The following is a 23,975-nucleotide window of genomic DNA, read 5'->3' as shown; positions in this document are numbered from 1 at the left end:
AAGAACTTAGAATAGAATGCACAAAATGTTGCAAGGTCTTTCTTCTCATGTTTTACTTTGTCTTTTTTTACGTAAGATGATAGTACGCCCGTGCTGAAAAAAATAAAGAATGGTGACAATCACCTTTTGGCATATTAGTCTATCGCCTAAAAGTATGGTAACCCCCGGTCTTTCACATCATGGTTCAGATTATTTGTGTACATGTTTCTGTACTGGTTTATCGGACCAAAGCACTGATAATTCAAATAGTATAACGCCCAGCCAAACATGTCCCAGTAAAAGTGAATGTTTCTAAAACCTGTTCAGCTTTAGATATCTAAATTTCTATTTACAATTCTTACTGGTTATTTCCACCTGAAACGCTCTACTTTCACTGGACCAGCAGCACGCTGGCGGCGTCACTGTGGCCGATCGATCGAATTGACAAAGCACTCAAAGCTTTGTGTATTTTGTTGTCTTTTTGATCATACTTGTACGTTTTGACTGATATTCCCTTTATGAAGTCAAGGGTATCCATTTTGGGGCGCATCGACGCCGCGGTGGCGCAAGGGGCCAGTGAGAGGGGGGCTTAAGACACATCGGGTAAAGGTCAGTAACGTTACAGTAGTGTTACTGAACTCCGTGAACTCACCGTACTCGTGACAAACACGCCCCTTTCCAAGGCCAGAAGCGAGCCAGTCTCTATACAGAACAACAACTGTGCTATATTGTTAAAATGGCTACTCTAACAAGCCTGACAGTACTAGTGGCCCTGCTAGGATGTGCGCTCTCTGCCATGCCTATCTCCGACATAACCCGCTGCCAGTATACGAGTGCGGACGGCCACATGTACGACCTGTCGCCGCTGAGAATGTAAGTACTTGTTCGTTCTCAAAGATCACCCTTGTGCATTACTCCACCATACTGACTACGCCGGCTGTAGAGAGAATAATTTGCCAGGGGAGTTTGGCCACCATCGGTTTTCATTTGCAGGCACAGTTTCAGGAGGAGGCAATGTTAATGTAAGAGCCCATAGTGGACTCATCCCCCCCTTCCTTATAGATATAGACTCTTCCAGTGACGTCATGGTCAGAGGAGAGAGAGAGATGAATAAAGACTTGTTGGAACTGTCTGCCTGTCTGTGAGTGCTCCTTGAGGTATCACCGGAGATTCACCTAGGGGTGGGGGACAGGCCAGAAATGGTCCGTTACACTGGTGACAGCGGCGAGATCTGGACCTACGTGATCCCGGTAAGCCTGTCCCTCACCCCCGAACTGTAGCAAGAGCGGAGGAAGAAAACTTTTGCCGTTGTTTTGAGACCGCCGCCATGATGCGCGCGCCATGTGGGAAGCTCGAGCGCCTGCCGACAGACTTCAACTCCCAACCGAGCACTACAATTGGACTGCAAGTTATTTGCTGTCAGCCTCTCCTGATCAACCTCTGCAAAGCCTGTCAATGACTCAAGTTTCCTTGGCATTCATGTGCCATCGGCTCCAAGCCGAGTCGGGCTCCCCGACACCCCAGAGACTCTGCCGACACCCCGCGGGCCCCGGCCCCGTCAACCAGCCGGCCAGACCGATGGACCCGTCAGCGCTTAACACAACACGTGTCTCGCGTCCAGGTCGGTCGGACTACAACACCGTTTGCAGAAGACTCCTTAACATCATCTACAGAGGACTTTCAGCCGAGTCGGGCCCCCCGGCACCCCGTCAACCAGCCTGCCAGACTAACGGACCCGTCAGCGCTAAACACAACATGTCTCGCGGGCGGACTACAACACCGGGCGGACTACAACGCCGTTTGCATTAGACTCCTAACATCATCTACAGAGGACTGTCATACAAACTTCTGATATAATCACGGTAGCTTTTGTTATTGGCAAAATCAAGGTAAAATTTGCAACTTTTGTATCACGCGTTCATACATGATCCTTTGATGTCTCTGATGTTACCCGACACCATGGGAAAGTGCCCCCATGAAGTTTGTTGCCAGGCAACCGCACATACACAGGGAGTTTAGGTTTTGAAGCCTGTATTGTTGTTTCTTTCAAGTTGTATTGATGTGATAGAAATGTTAGATGATGTCAGTTAACAGTTATATTGATGTGATAGAAATGTTAGATGATGTCAGCTATATTGATGTGATAGAAATGTTAGATGATGTCAGTTATATTGATGTGATAGAAATGTTAGATGATGTCAGTTATATTGATGTGAAAGAGATGTTAGATGATGTCAGCTATATTGATATGAAAGAGATGTTAGATGATGTCAGCTATATTGAAGTGATAGAAATGTTAGATGATGTCAGTTATATTGATGTGATAGAAATGTTAGATGATGTCAGTTATATTGATGTGAAAGAGATGTTAGATGATGTCAGCTATATTGAAGTGATAGAAATGTTAGATGATGTCAGTTATATTGATGTGATAGAAATGTTAGATGATGTCAGTTATATTGATGTGAAAGAGATGTTAGATGATGTCAGCTATATCGATGTGAAAGAGATGTTAGATTGAGTAACTGTAGAATTGTGGGACATTGTGAAGTTGACAGAGAAACATTCTCTCGTCTTCCACTCACACTTTGATGTGTGTACAGTCCTTGACGGACAAGGGTACGGGGCGCTCTGGTACACATTTATTGTGCTTCTCACGCCGCCCATGGCTTACCCCAGGGTCGCATACCAGCAGCTGAACCTACCCAGTCTCGTCCTTCTGCAGCACTGCTTTCTATTATCATAATTATGTAGGGTACGGGACGCTCTGGTACACATTTATTGTGCTTCTCACGCCGCCCATGGCTTACCCCAGGGCCGCATACCGGCAGTTGAACCTACCCAGTCTCGGCCTTTTGCAGCACTGCATTTATCATGTAATTTTTTTTTTAAAGTATATAACGTTTATCTTGGCAATATTGTTCGAAGTTCACCATTATGTTCTATTGTAAACTTCAGGAGAAGCTTTGTTTGTTCATAGGGGGGAAGAGTGTAAGAGCCCATAGTGGACTCATCCCCCCCTTCCTTATAGATATAGACTCTTCCAGTGACGTCATGGTCAGAGGAGAGAGAGATGAATAAAGACTTGTTGGAACTGTCTGCCTGTCTGTGAGTGCTCCTTGAGGTATCACCGGAGATTCACCTAGGGGTGGGGGACAGGCCAGAAATGGTCCGTTACATTAACCTTCCCGGGGATTGACTCTACTGTCCAATTATTCCCTTTCTGCAGAATTCTGCGATGGGTACCCCCGTAGGAAGGCCTAGTGGATGTTACTTGTGCATACCTAAACTCAGAATTGCAGGTTATAAAGTATAGTAGGCAAAAAGGTAGTTCAACTTGAAAAAAAGATTCGGATGACCACTATGTCAACTAGCATTGCAAGAGTTTTATTCTTGTTTTTCTTAGGTGAAGAGAGGATTTCTAGTATGATTTTTTATCAGCTAGAATATTCTAGAAATTCTAGTCAATCTTTCTTCCTTATTCTTCACACAATATTTTCGTCTTGTTTGGTCAAATGGAGTATTTTAGAGAATCTACTCTTAAGATTTTTATTCTTACCACACATGAATTTTTCTTTAGACTTTCATTTTACTAGGAAAACATTCTTGACATTTCTTGTTTTCTTGATTAAGGAAGTCTGGGAAATATGATTCTTGCAATTCTTAGTAATATCAAAGAAGATGTAAGGATTTTCTTGACCAAATACAGTTAAGAAAAATGAGAAAATCAAGAAACTGTAAAACAAGTAATTCCCAAGTGTTTTTCTGTTCGAATTCCTTTTCCACAAAGTGAAAGAAAGATAATTCCTGCTTATCTGTGTTATCTAAAGATGGAAAGTAAAATGAAAGTTCGAATTTGCATGATTTCCTTTATTTTCTTAACATTGTAAAGTTCAAGAACATAATTATTGTTTTTCTTGTAATAAGAAAATAAATTATGCTAATTCAATACTCCCATCATCCTTTGCTGTAAAGACAGTTTGAATGTGGACCGTTGAGTTTGGGCTCCAGCTGCATTTGCCTGATGTGCGCTTTAGATCTTACAATAATAGGGAAAGATATGGCTAGTTTCGTGAGGACACTTTTTGGTATCATGTGGGACTCACTACACAACGTAGATGACTTGTTTTAAGTTCCAAATTGCTTCCTCAGGCCAACGCCATCAACAGATATGCTCCAGGTATGTTATAGCCTGTCTTGCATGAAATTAATATTTCCCAAGTAGATACTCTTAGTTTTGTGTTTATGGTACAGCCAACCAGTAATTGCAGAACATGTACGTTTAGTGCAGTTATACCTAGAAGGTACTAAAAAAGTTAAAGTATATCATTTTCAGGCAAATGCACAAGCCCCCCCCCCCTCCCCCACGCATGTATATGGGGAAGGGGGGCGATATAGGAAAATGACAGTCACTTAAAGTCTTTGTGGGTTTTTTTCTAGGCTTAGAAACCTTTGTTGTGTTTGTGGTTGCATGATACAGCCAACCAGTAATTGCAGAACAGGTACGTTAAGTGCAGTAATACCTACAAGGTACTAAAAAAATACAAGTCTAACATTTTCAAGCAAATGCACAAGCCCCCATTCCCACGCATGTATAAGGGGGAGGGGGCGATGTAGGAAAATGACAGTCATCGTCATCTTTTTTTGTGTGTGTTTTTCTAGGCTTAGAAACCTGTTGGACCAAAGAAGATGCCCCCGTTTCAAGTTTGGAAAATCTTTCAACAATTACAAGTCATTGATTATAAGAAGGACAGCTACAACAATGCAGAACTGACAGTTTTAGAAGGATAATTAGTTATTTGTATGAGCACAGAGAAAATGTGCTTTTATCACAGCATCAAATGTGAAACATTTATCGAAACAATTTTATTGCAAACTGGTTTATTTTTGCAATCCTTGGTTAAAAATGGGCATTAGAAAGAAAAATCCAAAACTGTGTATTAAACAATTAGATCAATAATGATAAATATGATTGGAACATATTTACATTATATTATCATTGATTTATTAAATGGTATTCTTGATTCAAGACCTCCATCTTAGTTCAAGAAACTGTTTCTATGTTTAAGGAATTCATTCTTGAGGACAGAAAGGTATTCCTACAACAAGAACCTCACTCTTAGTCCAAGAAACTTATTCTGGGTGTAAGTAATTCATTCTTGAGGGCAGAAAGGTATTTCCTATTACAAGAACCTCACTATCAGTGTAAGAAACTCATTCTAGGTGCAAGAAATTCATTCTTGAGGTCAGAAAGGTATTCCTATTTCAAGAACCTCGCTCTCAGTGGAAGAAACTCATTCTAGATGTAAGAAATTCATTCTTGAGGACAGAAAGGTATTCCTATTTTAAGAACCTCACTCTTAGTGCAAGAAACTCATTCTAGGTGTAAGAAATTTATTCTTGAGGACAGAAGAAATAAGGAAAAGTCAGTGAGGACGTAAATGTTTTCTTTTATTTCTTATATTTTTCTCTGAATTTATATATCTTAGATAAAAATGCTGTGCCAAAGAAGAATCATAACAACAAGAAAATTCATTTCGAGGTTTCTAGTCACATATGTGTGGGAAAAAACAACTTGGTCAGAGAAAAATATTCTAAGAAAAAGTTTATATTTGTTACGTCTTCACTGACATTTCCTTATTCGTTGTTATTCTTGCACACAGAATAATTTTCTTTCTGGAAGATAATTTTTCTTCAACAAAGAAAAAACAAGAAAAAACGAGAATGTCATTTTTTCTAGTGTAGGTGCTAAAGGAATACTTAGTGTGCCAAATTTCGTGTGTACCCGTTATCCCCGTGTGTGATTTTACTCAATGATATACATGTGCATCTATCCATTCTAGGAATGGGTCCCACTACTTCTCTGCTCCAGCCTACGAGATCGACAGTTACAACATCTACTCGCCCAACGGAAGCGAGTCCGACCCGTTGATGTATCAGTACTACCTGAATGTCTGTGATAACGTCACCAAGGGTCCTGACGCCTGCAAGGAAACCGCTCCGATACTGAGGGTAAGGGCACGGCCGTATACAGACAAACAACTAAATAAGACAGAGTTAGAACCCGTTCTCTTCCGGATACGAAGGGTCCACAGCAAATTGAACAGTTTTAGGACAGTCACGGATGTGTCCTACAAATTTCAGCTATGTTGTGACAAAGTTGGTTGTCGTAGATAGTTTCTCTTTTTAATATTTTAAAGGCGTTTTTGTGGGGCTTTCTGATTTGTGACGTTTTCCTTGTTTGGCTTGGTGACATGAAGAAAACGTTACAAAATAGAAAGCTCGACAAATGCGCCTAAAAAACGTCAACAACTACCCGGAGCCTCACCTCTGCTTGGAGAATAGTCAATGCTCAGTTCTGTCATGTTCTCCACCTAACGTGTAATTAAGCTGTGTCAATTAGTAAATTATAACAAAGAACTTGTTGTATTTTTAAGGTGTTTGTCTCAGTGCTAGAATCATTTCTCATAAAGCCGACCATATTCCTATATTTCAAAATGAAGTCACCAAAGACTGACATAAAAATGTGTTCGATGGGATACATGTAGCTATAGCTTTTCAAGACAGATTATACATCTACAGGAAGCATACATATATTTACATACTTTAGACCTTTTATGCCAAACCACTCGATCGCCTGACATTGTATTTTTTCTCTCTATGAATATTAGATCAATCCCGATAAAACATGTACAGCTCTGGGCAACATAAACGCTGCAATATTTGACGCAAACCCCGGTGCTGACGGTGAGTTGTCCTGTCACTTTTATTCAATATAGACAGGGGGCGCTTTTGCTACCAAGACAAACATGCATATCTAAATGTGAATACCATAATGAATGTTGCTGATAAACATATAAACTTGTGAAAATCAACATATCTAACCTAATTACCTTTGCCAAGAGGGTTATGTTTTAGGTGCCGTTTCTCTCTCCCTTTCTGTCTGTTTACTTATCTGTCCTTCTGTCTCTCTCTCTATGTGCACTGCGTAACTTAAGAAGCTGTCGGTGGATCCTTATGATATTCGGTAGGTGGGTATACGTAGTGGTCGGGAAAATGTAGGTCAAGTTCAAAAATGTGATTAAAATGTGAAAATGTTTTATTTCAGTCAAGTTGCACAACACTGCCATAGACCTTGACCTCTGATACAACCATGTAGATCTGAATGTTTGTTTAGTCCGTTTTATTTGTATTTACTCCAGGCGTGTACCTGTCCTATTACCATGGCGACCCGTCCGGTGGGTCACGTGTGTTCCACTACCAGTCCAGCGTGTTCTTCGTGTGTGACAACAGCACAGAGATGACAGGCCCCACGTTCGAACACCAGAGCAACTGCTTCCACAGTCACTTCAGGATCCTTACCAAACACGCTTGCAAATGATTAAATAACAAACTAGAGTTCCACGAATACATACCTTCGACAGGTAATCAAGGCTTATTAATATTATGGAGAGAGGCTTTTTACAAGACTTTAATCATTTGGTGGTACAGGACTAGTTTACATGAATGTGTCTAGTGTGCTGCTAAATATTTACATGACCTACTTTTGTAGGCTTACATGAACTGCCTTCCAAACCCCAGCTGGGACATAGTGTCCCTGAAATCAGGTCGTACAGTGAGAAGCCCATTATAGCAATTTCCTTATAAATTATGTTAATGAGGCCCTGTCATGCATGATTCGTGTCTAATAGTGTTCACCTTTACTTAGCTTCCTAGTGCCACGAGAATGGAACTCCAATCAATTACCATAATGGTTTTTCAGTATTTTAGCATTAATTATGCAAATTATGTAACTATTTGCATTATTGATATCTATCAATACCTCGTTCTTGTTCAGCTACCTATGTCATATGTTTGAGAGTCATATCATGAAATGCAGCAGATTTATAAACTTTCCTTGCAGATTATGCAAATTAGCTTCTGACTTGCTTAATTAAAATTGCATTATGTAAAGCATCAATCAAGCTACAATATGTATCTACATACCATCAATCAAGGCGATCCGTCGACCCCATTTCTAGTTGTTCATGTCCGAAGGTCAAAACAAATAAATGTAGAAGCACCCACTGCAGCTCCAAACAAGCCGCTAGGGGGCCCAAACGTACACAACTTACTTCATCAGTTTCAGTTTATTCGATTGAAATACATAGTAGCCCTTGGGGCTAAATTGTGTATTTCACAACAATTACGAATCAGTCGGAATCACAAGTACTATCCTTAAAATCATCATCAGCGGAACAAATTTAACATAGATACACATTGAAATAGACTCTATCTTACATGGTCAATGCATTAGGTAATAGAATGTCTGTACAACCAAGTAGCACTTAACCCATGTTTATCGAGTCACATTTATGATTCGCCATCAACTGACATTACTATACAGCAAACGTAGAGATCGTGTTGCAAATGAAAGTTCGTGTCATTTGGTTTTACTCCTTGTTGCTCGGTAGCGACCCTCTCGACGAAGCCTGTAAGTATTGTCCTGAGGTGGGATAAGGAACTCATTCAGAGGAAAACTGCAGTCTTTCAGAATGTCTTGTACTGTTTTCAGGGTTGCTGTGTCCCGTCTGCTAGACAGTGACGGCAGAGAGTCCGACGGAACCCCTATGATTCTCAGGCAGCGCCTCTGCACACCCTCCAGCATGTTTGACAAGTGTTTCGGGAGCCCGCCCCACACAGGGCTGGCGTACTCCAAGAGCGGGCGTATAAATGCCATAATGAATCTGGGTTAGCACATAAGTAGGAAGTCCAGCCTTCTTGGCAGCATAGAGTTATTGTTATGTTATTGGGTAGGCCGAATACTCTCTCTTTGCAGCCAGGGGTGAGGAGCGCACATTTGGCGGGGCTAGATCGCAAGGGTCTGTAGCGACTGCCGTTCAGGCGCGCAGGTGACCTCAATACGACAATTGCCCCATGTGCGGCCATAGGACTGTAGGTTTTGAACCACGCACACCGGGAAGGACCCCTACTATTTTCGATAAGTGCGGTGGGTTCTTTAACGTGCTCGAGGTGTGGCTCTCCTCAAACACGGGACCTCCATTTAACGTCCTATCCGAGGGACGTCCCTAACCGAAGCTAGGTACTCATTTACACCTGAGTGAAGTGAGGAAAGTCGTGTAAAGTGCCTTTCCCAAGGGCACAACGTCAACGGGACAAATCAGGGAACCCCGGATTCGAACTCAGTATCTCTGGGTTCTGGGGCCAAACACCCTGCCACTGCGCCACCGCGACGCCACATAGAGGTAGTAAACCCGTGGTCGAGATTTCGTTAACATATAGTGAAAATGTACGTCCCATGTGACATTAAAAAAGACATGTACGCCATGGAGTTTAAAAGAAGTTTTCCTTTGTATCTCATGTCCAGATATTGTTGGGTGGGGAGGGACGGGTATGTTTGTCTCCTTTCTAGCGCTGATTATCATGCCCATTGTTTCCGCCGGATGCCCATGTCAGCTAGCGACCTTAGCAGCTGACCATGGTTGATCCATGGTATCGAACGCACGGGTGAAATCCACAAAGACTGCGTGAACATTCAGGTTTGAATCACTGTTTAAATCTTCATGCCACGTTTGGATAATATAGAGCAGTGTAGTGACTGTTGACCTCTTCCCCATGAAGCCATGTTTCGACGGGGCGAGACTTCTTTCAGTGTCCTGTAGCAGGGCATCCCGCAGCAAACCTTCGAATACTTTCCCCACACGTGACTAACTGAGTACCGCAGGAAAATGTCCATCTTTAAACGTGACCTCCGTTCGAAAAATCATGCAGATCCATTAACAGTTCCTCAAGTTATGTTGTGTACATACAAACACAACCAACATACAAAGTGCATCGCAGCACTGCAGGAAAACGCCAGTTAAACCATTGTCGAACTTGACCTTCGTTTTACAACTGCTACTTACCTACCAAAAATCACGAATATCCATCAAAGTTTTTTCGAGTTAAGCTCTTGACATACATACAGACCCACTCCATACTTCTCGGCGAAGGTAACAAGGGGTGGCAGCAATCCAGCATTGAATGTGGACATATGTTCGCACTTTAATTTTTTCACCTGAGTACACGTTCTGGTTCGTTTGGTTAAAACTATTGCAAGGAATCTGACCGTATGGGATCCAAAAGGACCCCATTACGTTTTACTAAAAATAATGGTTCTCTTGAACTCAGTATATATGCACATACCATTTTGATGATCTATCATGGTTGGTTAAACAAGTCCTGGTGTGAGTAGGTTGTGCAAAAAATTCAGAGAACCAACATTTTGTTCTAAAAATCGATGGTACTTCACTTTTGGTGCCTTATTATTTTACAAAACAATAGATCTGACCTAAAACCATACTCATAGAATGAGCATGTTATTGAATTAGGAAATTCAAAATAGAAAAAGGAGAATCTGCGTGTAAGTTATGTGACATAGTCTGCCACCTAGACACATCCAGGATCGTTTTCAGTTGGTCGCTTTTTGAGATTGCTGAATAAACATTGCTTTATAAATCCATCAAGTGTATTCTGAACTGTTAAAAGTTAGAAATTGAGTAAAAGCCACATTTTACATTAAAATACTACATTTATTCAAAAATAGTCGGTATTTCATTTTTCTACGCAGCAATAACTTGTTGCTACGATAGCAATGGTAATACATTTCTGTTATTGAATAGTATATTTTCTAGCATTTCTGTAATATACAAGGCAAAACGTATTTGGTTCTGTTTGACCCATCACACATACACCGTAGAGTATAAAATTTACAAAAATGGGCCAAAATTAGTACAAATTTCTTTGAAGTTATAGACATGTACACAAGCAATGAAAGTGTTGACATGGCACATATAGATACGGTCGGATGAGGACTTATAGGCTGTTGAATAAAGAACAATTTAACTACATGTAGATCAAACCCATTCTTATTTCGACCTTACCTCTCTGAAGAAAGGAGCAGGTTGTAACCTAAATCGTTTTTTTTTTAATCTTTCCGTTAATGATCTTCCAACCTTATTGACTTCACCATTATGAATGAATGAATGAACTTTATTGCTCGACAATTGTACATGGCACAATGTATGGCAAGAATGACAATACAATCAATACAATGGGTACTAAACTAGTCTATTCTATTCTGAAAACGATTATGTGACGCCGTGTTTTGAAAGATACTACTATAAATAGTCTGCTCTGGGCAGACGATCTTGTAGCTCTACCGAAATCAGAAACAGGTTTAAAATAGTGTGTTAAAAGACTAGATGATTTCTGCTCCTTATGGAAGCTTTCCATCAACAGGGATAAGACTGAAATGATTTTCTTTTTCAATAAAAGGACGTGCAGACAAAAATCAACGCTCCCATTTCCAAGTACAAGGGCAGACCATAAACATTACAGACTCTTATACATATCTAGGTATAGACATCACCCCATCGGGATCTTTCAATCGTGCCACTAAACAAATCCGACTAAAAGCTCTCCGCGCATCCTTTAAACGTAAATCTCTATTGGCATCGAACTACAACCCATCTATTACCCTCTCATTGGATTTGTTTAAACACACCTATTTTACTTTATTGTAGTATAATTCTAGGGACTGATATTCGATGCAGGGATTTGATTCTAAATGGGGTACATGGATGTCCTTGTGAAAACATTAGGGAAACTGTATGCAACATTTTGTCTCCAATGTTATGAACAAAATTTAATGTAAGTGATATTATTCTCAATGTTGCCCGTACTGGGAAGAAATTTGATATGTTAACAAGTCGTCCTGTTCTAGTTCGTTTCAAGAAGTACAATAACAAGTTACATGTTCTATACAACTCAAAAATGTCAGCTAATCGAAAAATCTTATTAGAGCAACCTACAACGTTTTATGAGATACCTGACTTGAAATCAACAAATTTTCTCAACTACTGCAAAATGCTACTATGTGTCCCAAGGAGTTCTCCAAACGCCGCAATAAGAGGCGAACTAGGAATGTTTCCATTGCATATTGACACTCAAACACAACTTATTAAATATTGGCTTAGACTACATAGCCTACCCAATGATTGAGTGTTAAGAACACGTATTAAACTGCAGTAGAACAAGAGCTAGACTTGATTGTTAATGTTCAAGATATTTTGTGCAGGCATAGTTTCCGAAATATTTGGTTACAACCCTGCGGTTGATGATAAACACTTTGGTAATATATTCAAAGAACGTTTAAAGGATGCATTTCTCTCTGGTTGGCGATAAGAAATAAGGATCTGCAATAAACTAAAAACTTATTCTCAAGTCAAAACTGACTTCACATTGGAAAATGACCTTTCATCAATTCATAATAATCCTTAATAGTTAACATTAGCTCTCACTGCTTGGAAATACTAAAAGGTCGCTATCATAATTTTTTAAGTGTTGGAAAGATTCCCGACTTACTCAACAATCCAACGCTAGTTTTACGTTTCATTTGGAAATATACTACTTAGTAGTATTTATCGTGAAAGAGACAGATATGACTGAAATGTTACATGTCTTCACGATCTTTTTCTCCTTCTGTTAATGTTTTGACATGGTTTGCCGTTCCACCCTTTAATTATTTGAACTTTAAATCAACTTTCAACAAGACTCATCCATACGATAAATGCTCTTTTACACCGGAAAGAAACAAAATACTTGTTCGTAAATAATAGTAAAAAATGAAACACAATCACGACATTTTCTTCAACTTTTATTGCCTATTCAAAGCCAGCATTATCCATGCACCACATTTCTCGTGCTGTCTGCAAACATTTTGATATGGAACTGTTACAGCTGATCGCTGCATAAGGGGGTATAGTGAAATATGATGTTACGTAACCTGAAATGTTGTGAAGTTAAGGTAAGTTAAGTCGGCAAATACGTCTTGGTAGTTTTTCCTTTTATATTTCCTTGATACACGTTTTCAAACCTATTGAATTAGTTGGTTTTGCCATTTTCAAACAAAAATTTGTTCTTTGGTCTTCCGTGCCCTCGTATTAAAACCAATTATCCGGAAAAGTGGTACATGGTATGGATGTTTATTGGACATATACCCAAATGACTTAACGTCTGCTGTTGTTGCATACAGCATTCTTAAATAAAATATTTTTGTTCCCTTCCTGTTTTAAGGACGGCAAGTTAAGCCTCCTTTGTCCTGGCATTATAAGTGTATAACCTGGAAGGTGCATCTTTACAAACATTATCCTAAAATGGTGTGATATCATTTCAAGGCTAGCTATTTTCAGCCATTAAGAATTTTAGTTTGTGGGGCTATGTTTCAAACATAGATGTATGGGTAAAATTAATTTAATGTGTGTTTATTTTTCATACACCAATCTTGAATGATAGATTTGTGCTTTCTATGCTATTTTCAGGCCGAAAAGTAATACGCTGGCCTCCTGTGCCCTTGTATTATAAATACACGACCTGAAATATGCATTTTTTACAAATATCATCCTAAAATGGTTTGATATTGGGTTTTAGGCTATTTTCAGCCATTTGCAGCAGGGTTATGTTTGGAACATCCATGTATGGGTAATAGAAACGTATGGATTATTTGCATACACCATTCTTGAATGATGGATTTGTGCTTTCTTTGCTATATTCAGGCCAAAAAGTAATGCGTTGGCCTCCTGTGCCCTTGTATCATAACATGACCTGAAATGTGCATTCTTGACAAACATCATTCGAAAATGGGCTCTCATCTTTTAGGCATTTATCATTCCATTTTGCAGTAGAATAATATTTGAACGATGCATCGGTAGGAGTAGCTTAGGGGAGTTCTATTCTACAAAAGGTTGATATGGAACAATGTATTTTCTATGTAATATGTAATTCAATGATAATGTGTTTTTATGATAATGTGGTGCATCTAATAATATCTTGAAATAGATCATTTTTTGCCTTTAGCATTGAGTCTCCGGTGTCCTCACTTTGAATCTAAAAGCGACGAGATCTACAATGTTTCAAAGTCACTCTCGCGGAGAATAAGATGGTGTGTCCGAGTGAATGTAGCATCTATCGTTGCCGTTTAAACTGGCGGTCCTGTGGAATGAGAATAGATTTCATTTATTAATGCTAGTCTTATCAACCTACAATATTTGCTCAGTTCGAAACATGCGTATAAATACTAAAGCAAATTCAAAGCCTTTACAATAAACTTGCATTCAAAATGGTACATTTAGCTAAAAAGAAACTGCAACCAATTAATATTTTATCAGCATTTTGTTACTATCATTATTGTCTGATTTGTTGCCATATTGTTATTGTTATCACTTGCTACTCTAATTATGTTATGAATTGTTAGATTTATGTTATTTTTTGTTAATTTATAATTAGAGGGAAGACCTTGTATAAGCCATCGTGGCTTTTTTCCTTCCCTCAGCACGTGTATTTTTTTGTGTACTACAAACTGATTTTAATATGTGCAAAGAAATCAAATCAAATCAAAGACAATATCATTACTTCTCTCTGATCTACGTTTTCTTTGTTCCACAGCACAGTGGGGAGATGATAGATGATATTAACATGTGATACTGCTTGTCTTTAGAAGTGTAAAGATACACACCGCACAACTCCAGAATACGGGTGGCGAGGTCACAGGGGGCGCCGATGCTGAAGACATTGTTAGGGCCACCAGCGATGGCATCAAGCGCAGCGTTGTCCACTAAGGCTCCATTGGCTACGACGTACAGGGTAATCCCTGCGTCCCTTGCCATGTCAGCCTTTGCCACCTAGAAAGACAATAACAGACAGCCTTAGCCCTTGCCATACATTCATGACCTTCCCACGACATTGCTCCCGATCGCTTCCCAACTAAAATCAGCACTGGGAATACAGTAACTTGCTTTTCTGCTGACACCCAAGAAAAAAATACAAAAACTAGAAAGGCAACATTTGCGAGCAAATACAGCATGTTTAGCCATACTCCTCGCCATGCAAAAAATGGACTCTCCCAAAATAACAATGGACCATTCTAAAATACTTGCACTAAAAAAATGAATCACCCAGTCCAAAATTGAGTCTGCCAGTAGCACCTCAACACAATATGGACCAGTCCACAACCATATCCACTTATTGATTAACAAATACACTTCTGCTAACAAATGGACTTTTTCATAATCATTCCAGCTCAAAATTGAAAGAAATAATTAAAGAATCCTCCCCTTGCAAGAATGGGATATTCCGTGCCATTTCCATGTAAACCAGTCGAAAAATATCCGCTGAAAATTACACTCTTGCGCATAATCAACCCAGTTCAAAATTGAATTAAAAAAGATCAACCCCAGGGAAGAATGAAGTTTTCCATAGTATACATATGAAGATTTGACAGGAGAAGAAGGAAATGACCAAAAACAACATATTTGAGTCAATTCCAAGTCACCGAGAGGGTTTTAATATAATATTTGTAATATGTTTGAACTATTCTGATCAAAAGAATGTCTAAGTCACAATAGTTCTAAAGTGTTCAAACAATTAGAATTGAAACTTATAACATGTTTGAACTTATTTCACATACGTTGGAAACATTTCGAACGTAACTACACAAAAATCTCTTTATTTAGAACAGTTTCAAACCATCCAAATGTTTCAATGTTCGAACAATTTGTAACAAAAGATTTTCACAATTGCCCCCATAAACGAAGGTGCTAAGTCCTCCGGTGTGTTTCTGCCTATTTTCGGTGGCCGCGCTAGACCACCAGCGGATTTGTTTTGACGGAGCGTCACCCGCGCGCGACGATGTACACTGTTCGGCACCGCTAATATCCGGCATTTTCCCGCTCCAAAACACTCCACAAGACCCGCGTTTTTAGTGTTTTGCCTCGTGTTCAACACGATTCGATTTGCATTACTAACGGGACGAAAATGTTATGATAGAAAAAATTCACCCCGTCCCGGCGTCCGTCCCAAAAAACATGAACGACATGAAAATATATTTTCTTACAGATTCAATCACGAAAATCAACAGCATGGGATTCCAAATTTTCGCAACGGCCGACCATTTATCATGGTTGAACTTCCTTCCAAGGCGTGCGATAGATAAACATTCTCGGCACATAATAGTCACTAGTACCAGACTAACGCAAGCTAATGATGATAATAGGGAGAAAGTTTGTCAGTGAAGTTTGGCCACCAGAGGGTACATTCATTTAACCAAGGACATTATATAATGTCCTTGATTTAACGTTACAAGCTAGCGCAAACGGGTGAATCATTGACCTTACCGGGGACTGACTCTACTGCCCTAATCATTCCTTTTTTGCCGAATTCATTCAGAGAGAGATCATCAATCAATTTTGACAGGAGTGTCGCGCCAGTCTGAGGAGAAACGATCTCCCGTGTTGTGTTGAAGAATTTGGAGTTTGAAAATATCTGGAATAACTAATGCTAGAATAAACATTCACAAAATCATTGATTTAACTTGTTTTCTGCTATAAAATTTCCTAAACTGCAATTTAACCACTGAGTTTAACGGAACATGGTGTTTTCCCGATAATCACGTTAAATGTTTATGTCCGGTCTTTCCTCCTCGTAAGCAAACTTCCAGCTTGGCCAGGTGCAAGGCACTCGGGGTCAATGACCTGTAGGTCATATGTAGTATTGAAAGTGACAGAAGTGGCAAATATTGTCAAAAAGGGGCTATTCAATAACATCCTAAGTAGTATCCACCCAGTAGTAACGCACAAGACTTCGGATTCCGACATCAAGTGTCGTTTTCCGCTACCGAAAGGCTCCGCGATTTGAATATACCGCGCGCACCACTTCCGGGTACCCGCCATCCATTGCGAAACCCCTGCGCGGAGCCTCGTTTCCGCGCAGGCTTTGGATTCCATGGCCTGACAGAAGTGGCAAATATTGTCAAGAAAGCCCAAAATAAATCGTTTTGAATATATGTATGCCAAAAATGGGAATGTAGTCCTTTAAATATTTGTTCAAGCCACATATACAGCAAATTTCAGGTCATTTGGTTGAAATACCAGGGCGCAGGAGGCCAAGATATGCTAAAAATAGCCTAAAAACCTCAATAAAATCACTTTCAAGGTCAATATCAAAAAAAGGAAAAGAACGTACATTGGTTTTTGCCTACATTACCTCTGTACCAAATTTCAGGTCATTTGGTCAAAAAATGACAGAGATGAATCGATTTGAAGATTTGACAGGAGAAGAAGGAGAAGAAACATGAGTAAAAACAATATGTTGAGCCATACTAGGTATGGCTAAACATAAATAGATTTGTCCGGCGTGGACGACTTTCAGAGTAGTAGGCATTTCGCCGATCAGCTGCCAACCACAAATGACCTTGCTTACAACTAACTTCCAATCACAGTCTGGAAGCCATGGTCGGCTATGTTTGACAGGGACTTATTGCTTTGTCATATGTTCTACAATAAAGAGATTTCAGAATGATGATCTTGCAATTTAACAATGCCCAGTATCAAATCTCAGGCATTAAGATACTATCACCTCTGTTGAGGTTACATACATCGTACAATACTAGTATTCTAAATGTCATTAGATTAAAGGTTGTCAACAAGACATGAACGGACATAGAGTTTGTAGGTGCTTTTCTGTAAGAGAAAAAGCATGTTACATTGTTTGGGGTCGATTTAGGACTATTTTCAATGTCTTACAAGTGAAACATATCTATAGTCTATCATCAAATCATCATCTGTTGTCAAATTTCAATGCAACCACATGTTTTTGCTTCATTGGTAATCTTAGTACAAAGCTTTAAAGTAACATATTCTTGACTTCTGTAAAAGAAAGTAACTGAGATAATGCTCCGTACTAGGGGTGGGTACCGGTACATAAAATTCAGGTCCGGTCCAGGTCCAGAGGGTCAGGTCCAGGTCCGGACCTGTACCTGTACCTGATTATAGTAGTGTCGCAGTACATCATATTTTGGAGAGCGAGACACGCGTAAACGTCTCCAAACGTCATGTCTGGGGCGACATAATTTCTTAGGTTTGCACTTTGTCTCAGGTCGGCCCACTGATTTTTTACGGACCGTTTTTTTTTGGACCGGTCCATTAAGAAATACCGGTACCGGTACACCGTACCGGTACCCACCCCTACTCCGTACCAGTTCGCTCATGCTGCCTTCAGTGTACCCATCTGTGATGATGACCGCTACCCGGTGTACCCCGTCACGAAAATTAGCCTAAACAAACAAACAAACAAACAAACATTCTATCAGAAGTGAGTGTAGATAAAATGCAACAGGTAAGGCAGGCATCCACATTGTTATTTCTCTGTTAAAACATCGTAAGGTCTTATTCAGGAAATATTCATGGTTTCATAAGAATTGAAAATATGAGGGCATAAAAAATTCGAGAGAAAATTAGATGAGGAAATTGAAAAAAAAGATACATTCATAACTTTGCAGAATATCTTGGATCTTGCTTTATCATTGAAAATTCAAATTTTCCATTTGATCTGATGTGTTTGCCAAGACATATAAAACATGGGGAACGATGTGTGTGTGTGTGTGTGTGTGTGTGTGTGTGTGTGTGTGTGTGTGTGTGTGTGTGTGTGTGTGTGTGTGTGTGACTGTGTGTGTTTGCGTTTTTGTATGTGTGTGCGTGTGTGTGTGTGTTTGTTTGTGTATTACGCTAATAACCATAGCTTTTATAGTTTAACGCGTTACCAGAAGTTGCACTCATACCGTATTCTTCATGTAACTAATCGCCAGAGCAGTTCGGGTGGTACCCCCGGTGTACTGCATATCGTAGATCTTGTACATTAAACTGTAGTCGGAAACGGTGAAGTCTCCGAGAGGAAAGCTTGTCCTCGGCACGCAGTCGTATGGAATAGCTCCAACCTATAAAAGATGACAAAACCTATCATATGCGTCAATTCTTTATCCTGTCGTGTTTAAAACTTGCGACTTCTTTTTCCAGAAAACTGTACAATCCTTGACCGACCTCGTTTTAGTGTGGGCTCACGCGCGTTTACGCGTTCTCGCTGCGGGGACACGATTCAAAATGGCCGCCAATATTGAATTGTTTTGCAATAATTGTGTTTTTCTACCTTCAATGCCAAACAGAGGAGTAGTAAGGCTTAGGGAAGGGGTGCCGAACATATATAAAGATTTAGATTAAAGAACTCACCCCGATGTCCTGGCCATTGAAGCATCCGGCAAATTCGTCGATGTACCCCTTGGCGAGATTGAACCCAGTGCCTCGTATGCTTGAGGAACGGTCGACCACAAATACGGTGTCAACGGAACAAGGTTGAGCTAAGGTTCACAAAGAAGAAAGTACATGAAATGAAATGTCAATGCACAAAGGTATTACGTGTTTCAGTGTGCATGTGTGTGTGTGTGTGTATGTGTGTGTATGTATGTGTGTGTGTGTTTGTATGTGAGTGTATGTATGTGTGTGTGTTTGTGTCTGTGCATATGTCTGTGTGTTTGTGTGTGTGTTTGTGTGTGTGTGTGTGTGCTTGTGTGTGTGTGTATATATGTGTGTGTATGTGTCTTTGCATGTGTGGGTTGGGGGGGGGTGGGTGGGTAGGGGGCTTGTGCCTGCATGTATGTATGTGTGTGTGTGTGTGTGTATTTGTGTGTGTGTCTGTGTGACTGTGTTTGTGTGTGTGTCTGTGTGACTGTGTTTGTGTGTGTGACTGTGTGACTGTGTTTGTGTGTGTGTGTGTGTGTGTGTGTGTGTGTGTGTGTGTGTGTGTGTGTGTGTGTGTGTGTGTGTATGTGTGTGTGGGGGTGTGTGTTTGTGGGTGTGTTTGTGGGTGGGTGTGACTGCGTCTGCGTTTATGTATGTGTGTTGTTTTTCTATCTCCCGGACTCCTTTGCCATCATTTGGCGTCATGTGAAGGTACGTATCCGGCACCAAACATCAATGCGTTGACTTTTACGTAAACAAGAGCCGAAATCCGCAATGCTCTCTGTAATATCGATTCCACACGTTAGTTCTGTCTTATGCTGGTAACTATGTATTTATCTATCTATTCATTTATCAAACTCTTCCATTTACAAAAACGCAGGCTAGGGAGAGACAAACAGGTTCTCTCGATTTGATAAGACTCAAAAACACCTGGGAAAGTGGGGAAAACTATATACCGTCCTTTCAACATAAATCTTTCTTGTCATTATGTATTAGATTACCCAAATGTATAGGTTCTCATTAACTATTTGTGATCTTATATTATTGTTTCCTGATTTTATGTATCAGTTTTGTGGTTTCTCATGTGTTTCATTCATTTTGTATATGTCACTATACTCAATGCTATCGCCGGATTTACCAGGATTTATCTCAATGGACTTTAACAGCAAATTTAAGTACATAATAACATGTGAAAACCCATGCATGGTATACATTGGGAAATATATCAAAGAATTTCTAGACGTAAGAAACTCCTGCAATGATTGTAAGATCCCATTGTCATCCCATACTACTACACCATATTGTATAAAATAGACTACTTCACCACCATATTGTATAAGATAGACTACTTCACCATATTGTATAAGATAGACTACCACATGATATTGTATTAGATAGATTGGTTAGCCCAATAGAATGTTATCTATGTACCAGTGAATGCCATACTTTGTACCTTGCACAATTGTTGTGCAATAAAGTTATTATGTGCCATGTTTCTTATTGGATCATTTCTTTGTTATTTTGAAAACTAATAAAAAGAATTAAAATACAGGTGATCTCTCACCTCTACTTGCCCCTCCCCCGTAACAAACAAGATACAACATACACGTAATAATAAAAATATACAAACCAATAATATCATTTTCAATGCAGAGATAAGCATATAGAATATTACACATATGAAGCACGCATAATCAACAATAAAACAAGATAATGAAACCAGGGCGTTCTATCGCGGTCTTGTGGCCATGCAGGTAGAAAAGTTACAGAATGACATCCAAGGACATGGAGCGTTAGTGACGTAAACCATTATGATGACCAAACCATCTTAATTACTGCCATAGCTGGACAAAAAAGGACGCATGGTGGCTATGCTTTATAGCACTCACTGTCGTTACGTTGTTTTTCTGTGCTCATGGTTTTGTTTGGGGACGGAGCATTCGTTAGTTGCATGAGGCATGGAAAATTTTATGTTGGCTCACAAAATAGCTGTTATATCTTCATGGGATTAGGCATAAGGGAAAACTTACGCATGTATTCCTCAAAAATGAACATTACAAGCTGTTTGTCTGTCTGTCTGTCCGTCTGTCCCTCTGTCTGTCTGCTTTGTTAAAATGCAAATCAGACGCTTCGAAATTATTTGTAATATTCTATGCATTTTGAGGAAAGGAACAAGGTCTTATCCCATTTTAGTCCATAAAACCTGTGAAAGTTTAAGACCATTTTACGTGTACGTAAATAGAATTGATGGAAAGGAAAGATAGCCGCAGAGCGCAAAACAAGTTACGTTTCGTTCCGTCATCAACGCTTTCAGAACACTATGTAACGTTACATGTTATGTTTTGCATAACTACCGTGTTTTCTTTATATTTCAATGGAAGGTTGACAATACATTTTCCATATTGGAATGGGAAGGAACAGGAAAATTACCAAGCGAATTTTGCCCAAAACACAGGACCAGTAACGTGCAGATATCACTTGGACAAATCTTGGATATAAAAGTTGGGTAAGTGCCAAGTGACAGCACCGTTGTTATGTGTTAGTGCTAGTGCTAGAAAGCTGAATCCGTTAGTCCACATTTGGGCCCCTCTATAGCCTGTATTTACACAAGCTCTCGGCCGGAGGTTACTGACCCCCAGCCCAAGAGGGGGATGGCGGTTACAGGCCGGCTGGCCACTAGGAGCGCGATTCGCAGGCTAGGCCCCTCTACAGGGCGATGATTCAGCGATTTATGCTTCGGTCCCAATTGCGCTGGTGCCCGTCGGGGGTCACAAATTTGTCCCGGTGGACTGCCGGGTACGGGGGGTGGGGGTACCTCCCGGTGCTCTCACGATTAGCTCACGGCATCTATTTGTTACCCCCCAATATATATGCCGCGCGTTATAGGAGGCCTGCACAGGAGGCTACCCTGGACGGCTCCCTTGACGATTCCTGGGCGGCTTCCTGGCCGATTCCTGGGTGGATCCCTGACCGATTCCTGGGTGGTGGGACAATCGATTCTTGCTCGGTACGGCCCCTGGGCGGCTCCCTGACCGATTCCTGGGTGGTTGGACAGTCGATTCGTGCACGGCACGGCCCCTGGGCGGCTTCCTGGCCGATTCCTGGGCGGATCCCTGACCGATTCCTGGGTGGTGGGACAATCGATTCTTGCACGGTACGGCCCCTGGGCGGCTCCCTGGCCGATTCCTGGGCGGATCCCAGACCGATTCCTGGGTGGTGAGACAGTCGATTCGTGCACGGCACGGCCCCTGGGCGGCTTCCTGACCGATTCCTGGGCGGATCCCTGACCGATTCCTGGGTGGTGGGACAGTCGATTCGTGCACGGCACGGCCCCTGGGCGGCTCCCTGGCCGATTCCTGGGCGGATCCCAGACCGATTCCTGGGTGGTGGGACAGTCGATTCGTGCACGGCACGGCCCCTGGGCGGCTTCCTGGCCGATTTCTTGGCGGCTCTCCGGGTGGCACCGGGGAACTACTTGGACGGCATTCTGGATGATTTCTGAGTAGTTCTTGATTAGCTGTCTTGGCTGTTTCTTGGCTGCGTGATAGCTGTATTCCAGGTGATTCTTACCGTAGTTCTCATGGGTGTCTCCGTGGCTGATTATTCGACGGTTCCTGTCTGGACCTCAGCGTAGCTTTATAAGTCGTTGATGGCTTGTCCCGCGCTCTGCCATGTTTATTTTTGAGCGGCTCCGTGGATGATCCCTTGGGGGTCAATACTCTTAGCGCAATGGGGCGACTTTGGGCCGTGAAACAGTTCATGCTACACACAGAAATCTTTTATATCTACACTTACCTTGCGCATTTGTTCCACCGATGGAGGTGGACAGCAGAAGAACCGAGACCACCGAGACCAACACAGTCCACTTCATGATTCTTACTTTGCTGTGAGAACATAAAAACATTTGTCAATGATCAAACGAAGCCAAAAAAGATATAAAATGAGTAAATAAAACCTTTGTGTATATGATTGTCCGTGCAGAACTTGGGCCTATCAAGATGAAATAAAGCAGGTATACAATGAGAATGGGGACTACGATGTAAATGTTGTTGTTCAGTACGCGTGTGAATATTTCTTACCGTATGTCGTGTATTCAAGGATGTCGTGAAGAAGATGGTACTTCAGGGTCGGTGATGTGAAATCGTCAGGAGAAGACGTTGAAATACGCCAGCGTGTCAGGTATGGATCGTTATGTAGCAGTAACACTGCGCTGCTACCATTGGTACATGTGTGGCGAGACTGTTTACCCACCAATCAGTGACATCCACATTCGCCATGTCCGTACTCGTGGCAATGGTAAGATCTCGACTGGTCTCCACTCGTGCCTGTCACATCGGGCACTCTCTGTTGTCAGTAAACAGCCACCTACGCACATTGATCTGTTTTGCTTTGATCAGAGGGGTTTTGCGACTGTCTCGTACCAACTGGATGCATTTCCTACAAAATACCGCAAAATGATCACCAGTGTAAGTGTAACAAACAGTGAGCATCACTCAAGGTTGTAAGAAATGCTACAAAAACGACTAAAGGAACAAAAGTGGTGTCTGGTAGCGATATGTGCAATTGATTTCTGTATTTACAATTAGGTTCAGTATCTCGTTCACATCTGGTGGCCCAGCATGTTTTCATCTCCGATGTTTGAAGCAGAAAACTGGTAAAAACACCGTAAAAACAACGCGTTACTTTGTCGGCATATTTCTATATTTCTACCGAAGATAATGGTACGTCAGTATAAAACCACATTTATGATATCATTGAAGGAGGTTCGCGTCTATTTCGATTAAAAAATGACACCGCTACGTCGGTAATGATTGATTTTGGAATGTTTTGAAAACTTTGCCTCGAACGAACAAAACACAAGGCGACGTTTCATAGATGGTATCATTGAAA

The 23,975-nt window shown here is 40.8% G+C and overlaps 2 protein-coding genes across 2 annotated transcripts; one reads left to right on the top strand and one right to left on the bottom strand.

Moving 5' to 3' along the window:
* Positions 1–639: 639 nt before the first annotated feature.
* Positions 640–7,400, top strand: LOC136423524 (uncharacterized). The gene is made up of 4 exons (XM_066411715.1): positions 640–852; positions 5,823–5,991; positions 6,651–6,726; positions 7,182–7,400. The coding sequence occupies exons 1-4, from the start codon at positions 716–718 to the stop codon at positions 7,358–7,360; spliced, it is 561 nt and encodes a 186-aa protein (XP_066267812.1). The 5' UTR covers positions 640–715; the 3' UTR covers positions 7,361–7,400.
* A 5,259-nt stretch (positions 7,401–12,659) lies between these two features.
* Positions 12,660–23,298, bottom strand: LOC136423057 (collagen alpha-1(XXI) chain-like). Its single transcript, XM_066411057.1, has 7 exons — positions 23,165–23,298; positions 22,881–22,969; positions 19,077–19,204; positions 18,632–18,787; positions 18,050–18,127; positions 14,534–14,699; positions 12,660–14,010 (listed from the first exon to the last, which is right to left on the bottom strand). Exons 2-7 carry the CDS (start codon positions 22,954–22,956, stop codon positions 13,997–13,999), a joined length of 618 nt encoding a protein of 205 aa, XP_066267154.1. The 5' UTR covers positions 22,957–22,969; positions 23,165–23,298; the 3' UTR covers positions 12,660–13,996.
* Positions 23,299–23,975: the final 677 nt, after the last annotated feature.

This window comes from Branchiostoma lanceolatum, chromosome 17 (assembly GCF_035083965.1).
Source record: "Branchiostoma lanceolatum isolate klBraLanc5 chromosome 17, klBraLanc5.hap2, whole genome shotgun sequence".
NCBI lineage: Eukaryota > Metazoa > Chordata > Leptocardii > Amphioxiformes > Branchiostomatidae > Branchiostoma > Branchiostoma lanceolatum.
The sequence above is the reverse complement of the archived record's forward strand: the minus strand, read 5'-3'. Positions and strand labels throughout refer to the sequence as shown.

Bases quoted from the DNA above. Each gene is read 5' to 3' on its own strand.
- LOC136423057 (XM_066411057.1), bottom strand. From the start codon at position 22,956: ATGAAGTGGACTGTGTTGGTCTCGGTGGTCTCGGTTCTTCTGCTGTCC. The intron at 18,788-19,076 runs GTGAGTTCTTTA...CATCTTTTATAG, and splicing joins TCAATGGCCAGGACATCGGG to GTTGGAGCTATTCCATACGA. The intron at 14,700-18,049 runs GTACGGAGTAGG...TTGTCTTTCTAG, and splicing joins AAGGCAGCATGAGCGAACTG to GTGGCAAAGGCTGACATGGC.
- LOC136423524 (XM_066411715.1), top strand. From the start codon at position 716: ATGGCTACTCTAACAAGCCTGACAGTACTAGTGGCCCTGCTAGGATGT. The intron at 5,992-6,650 runs GTAAGGGCACGG...TATGAATATTAG, and splicing joins AAACCGCTCCGATACTGAGG to ATCAATCCCGATAAAACATG. The intron at 6,727-7,181 runs GTGAGTTGTCCT...TATTTACTCCAG, and splicing joins CGCAAACCCCGGTGCTGACG to GCGTGTACCTGTCCTATTAC.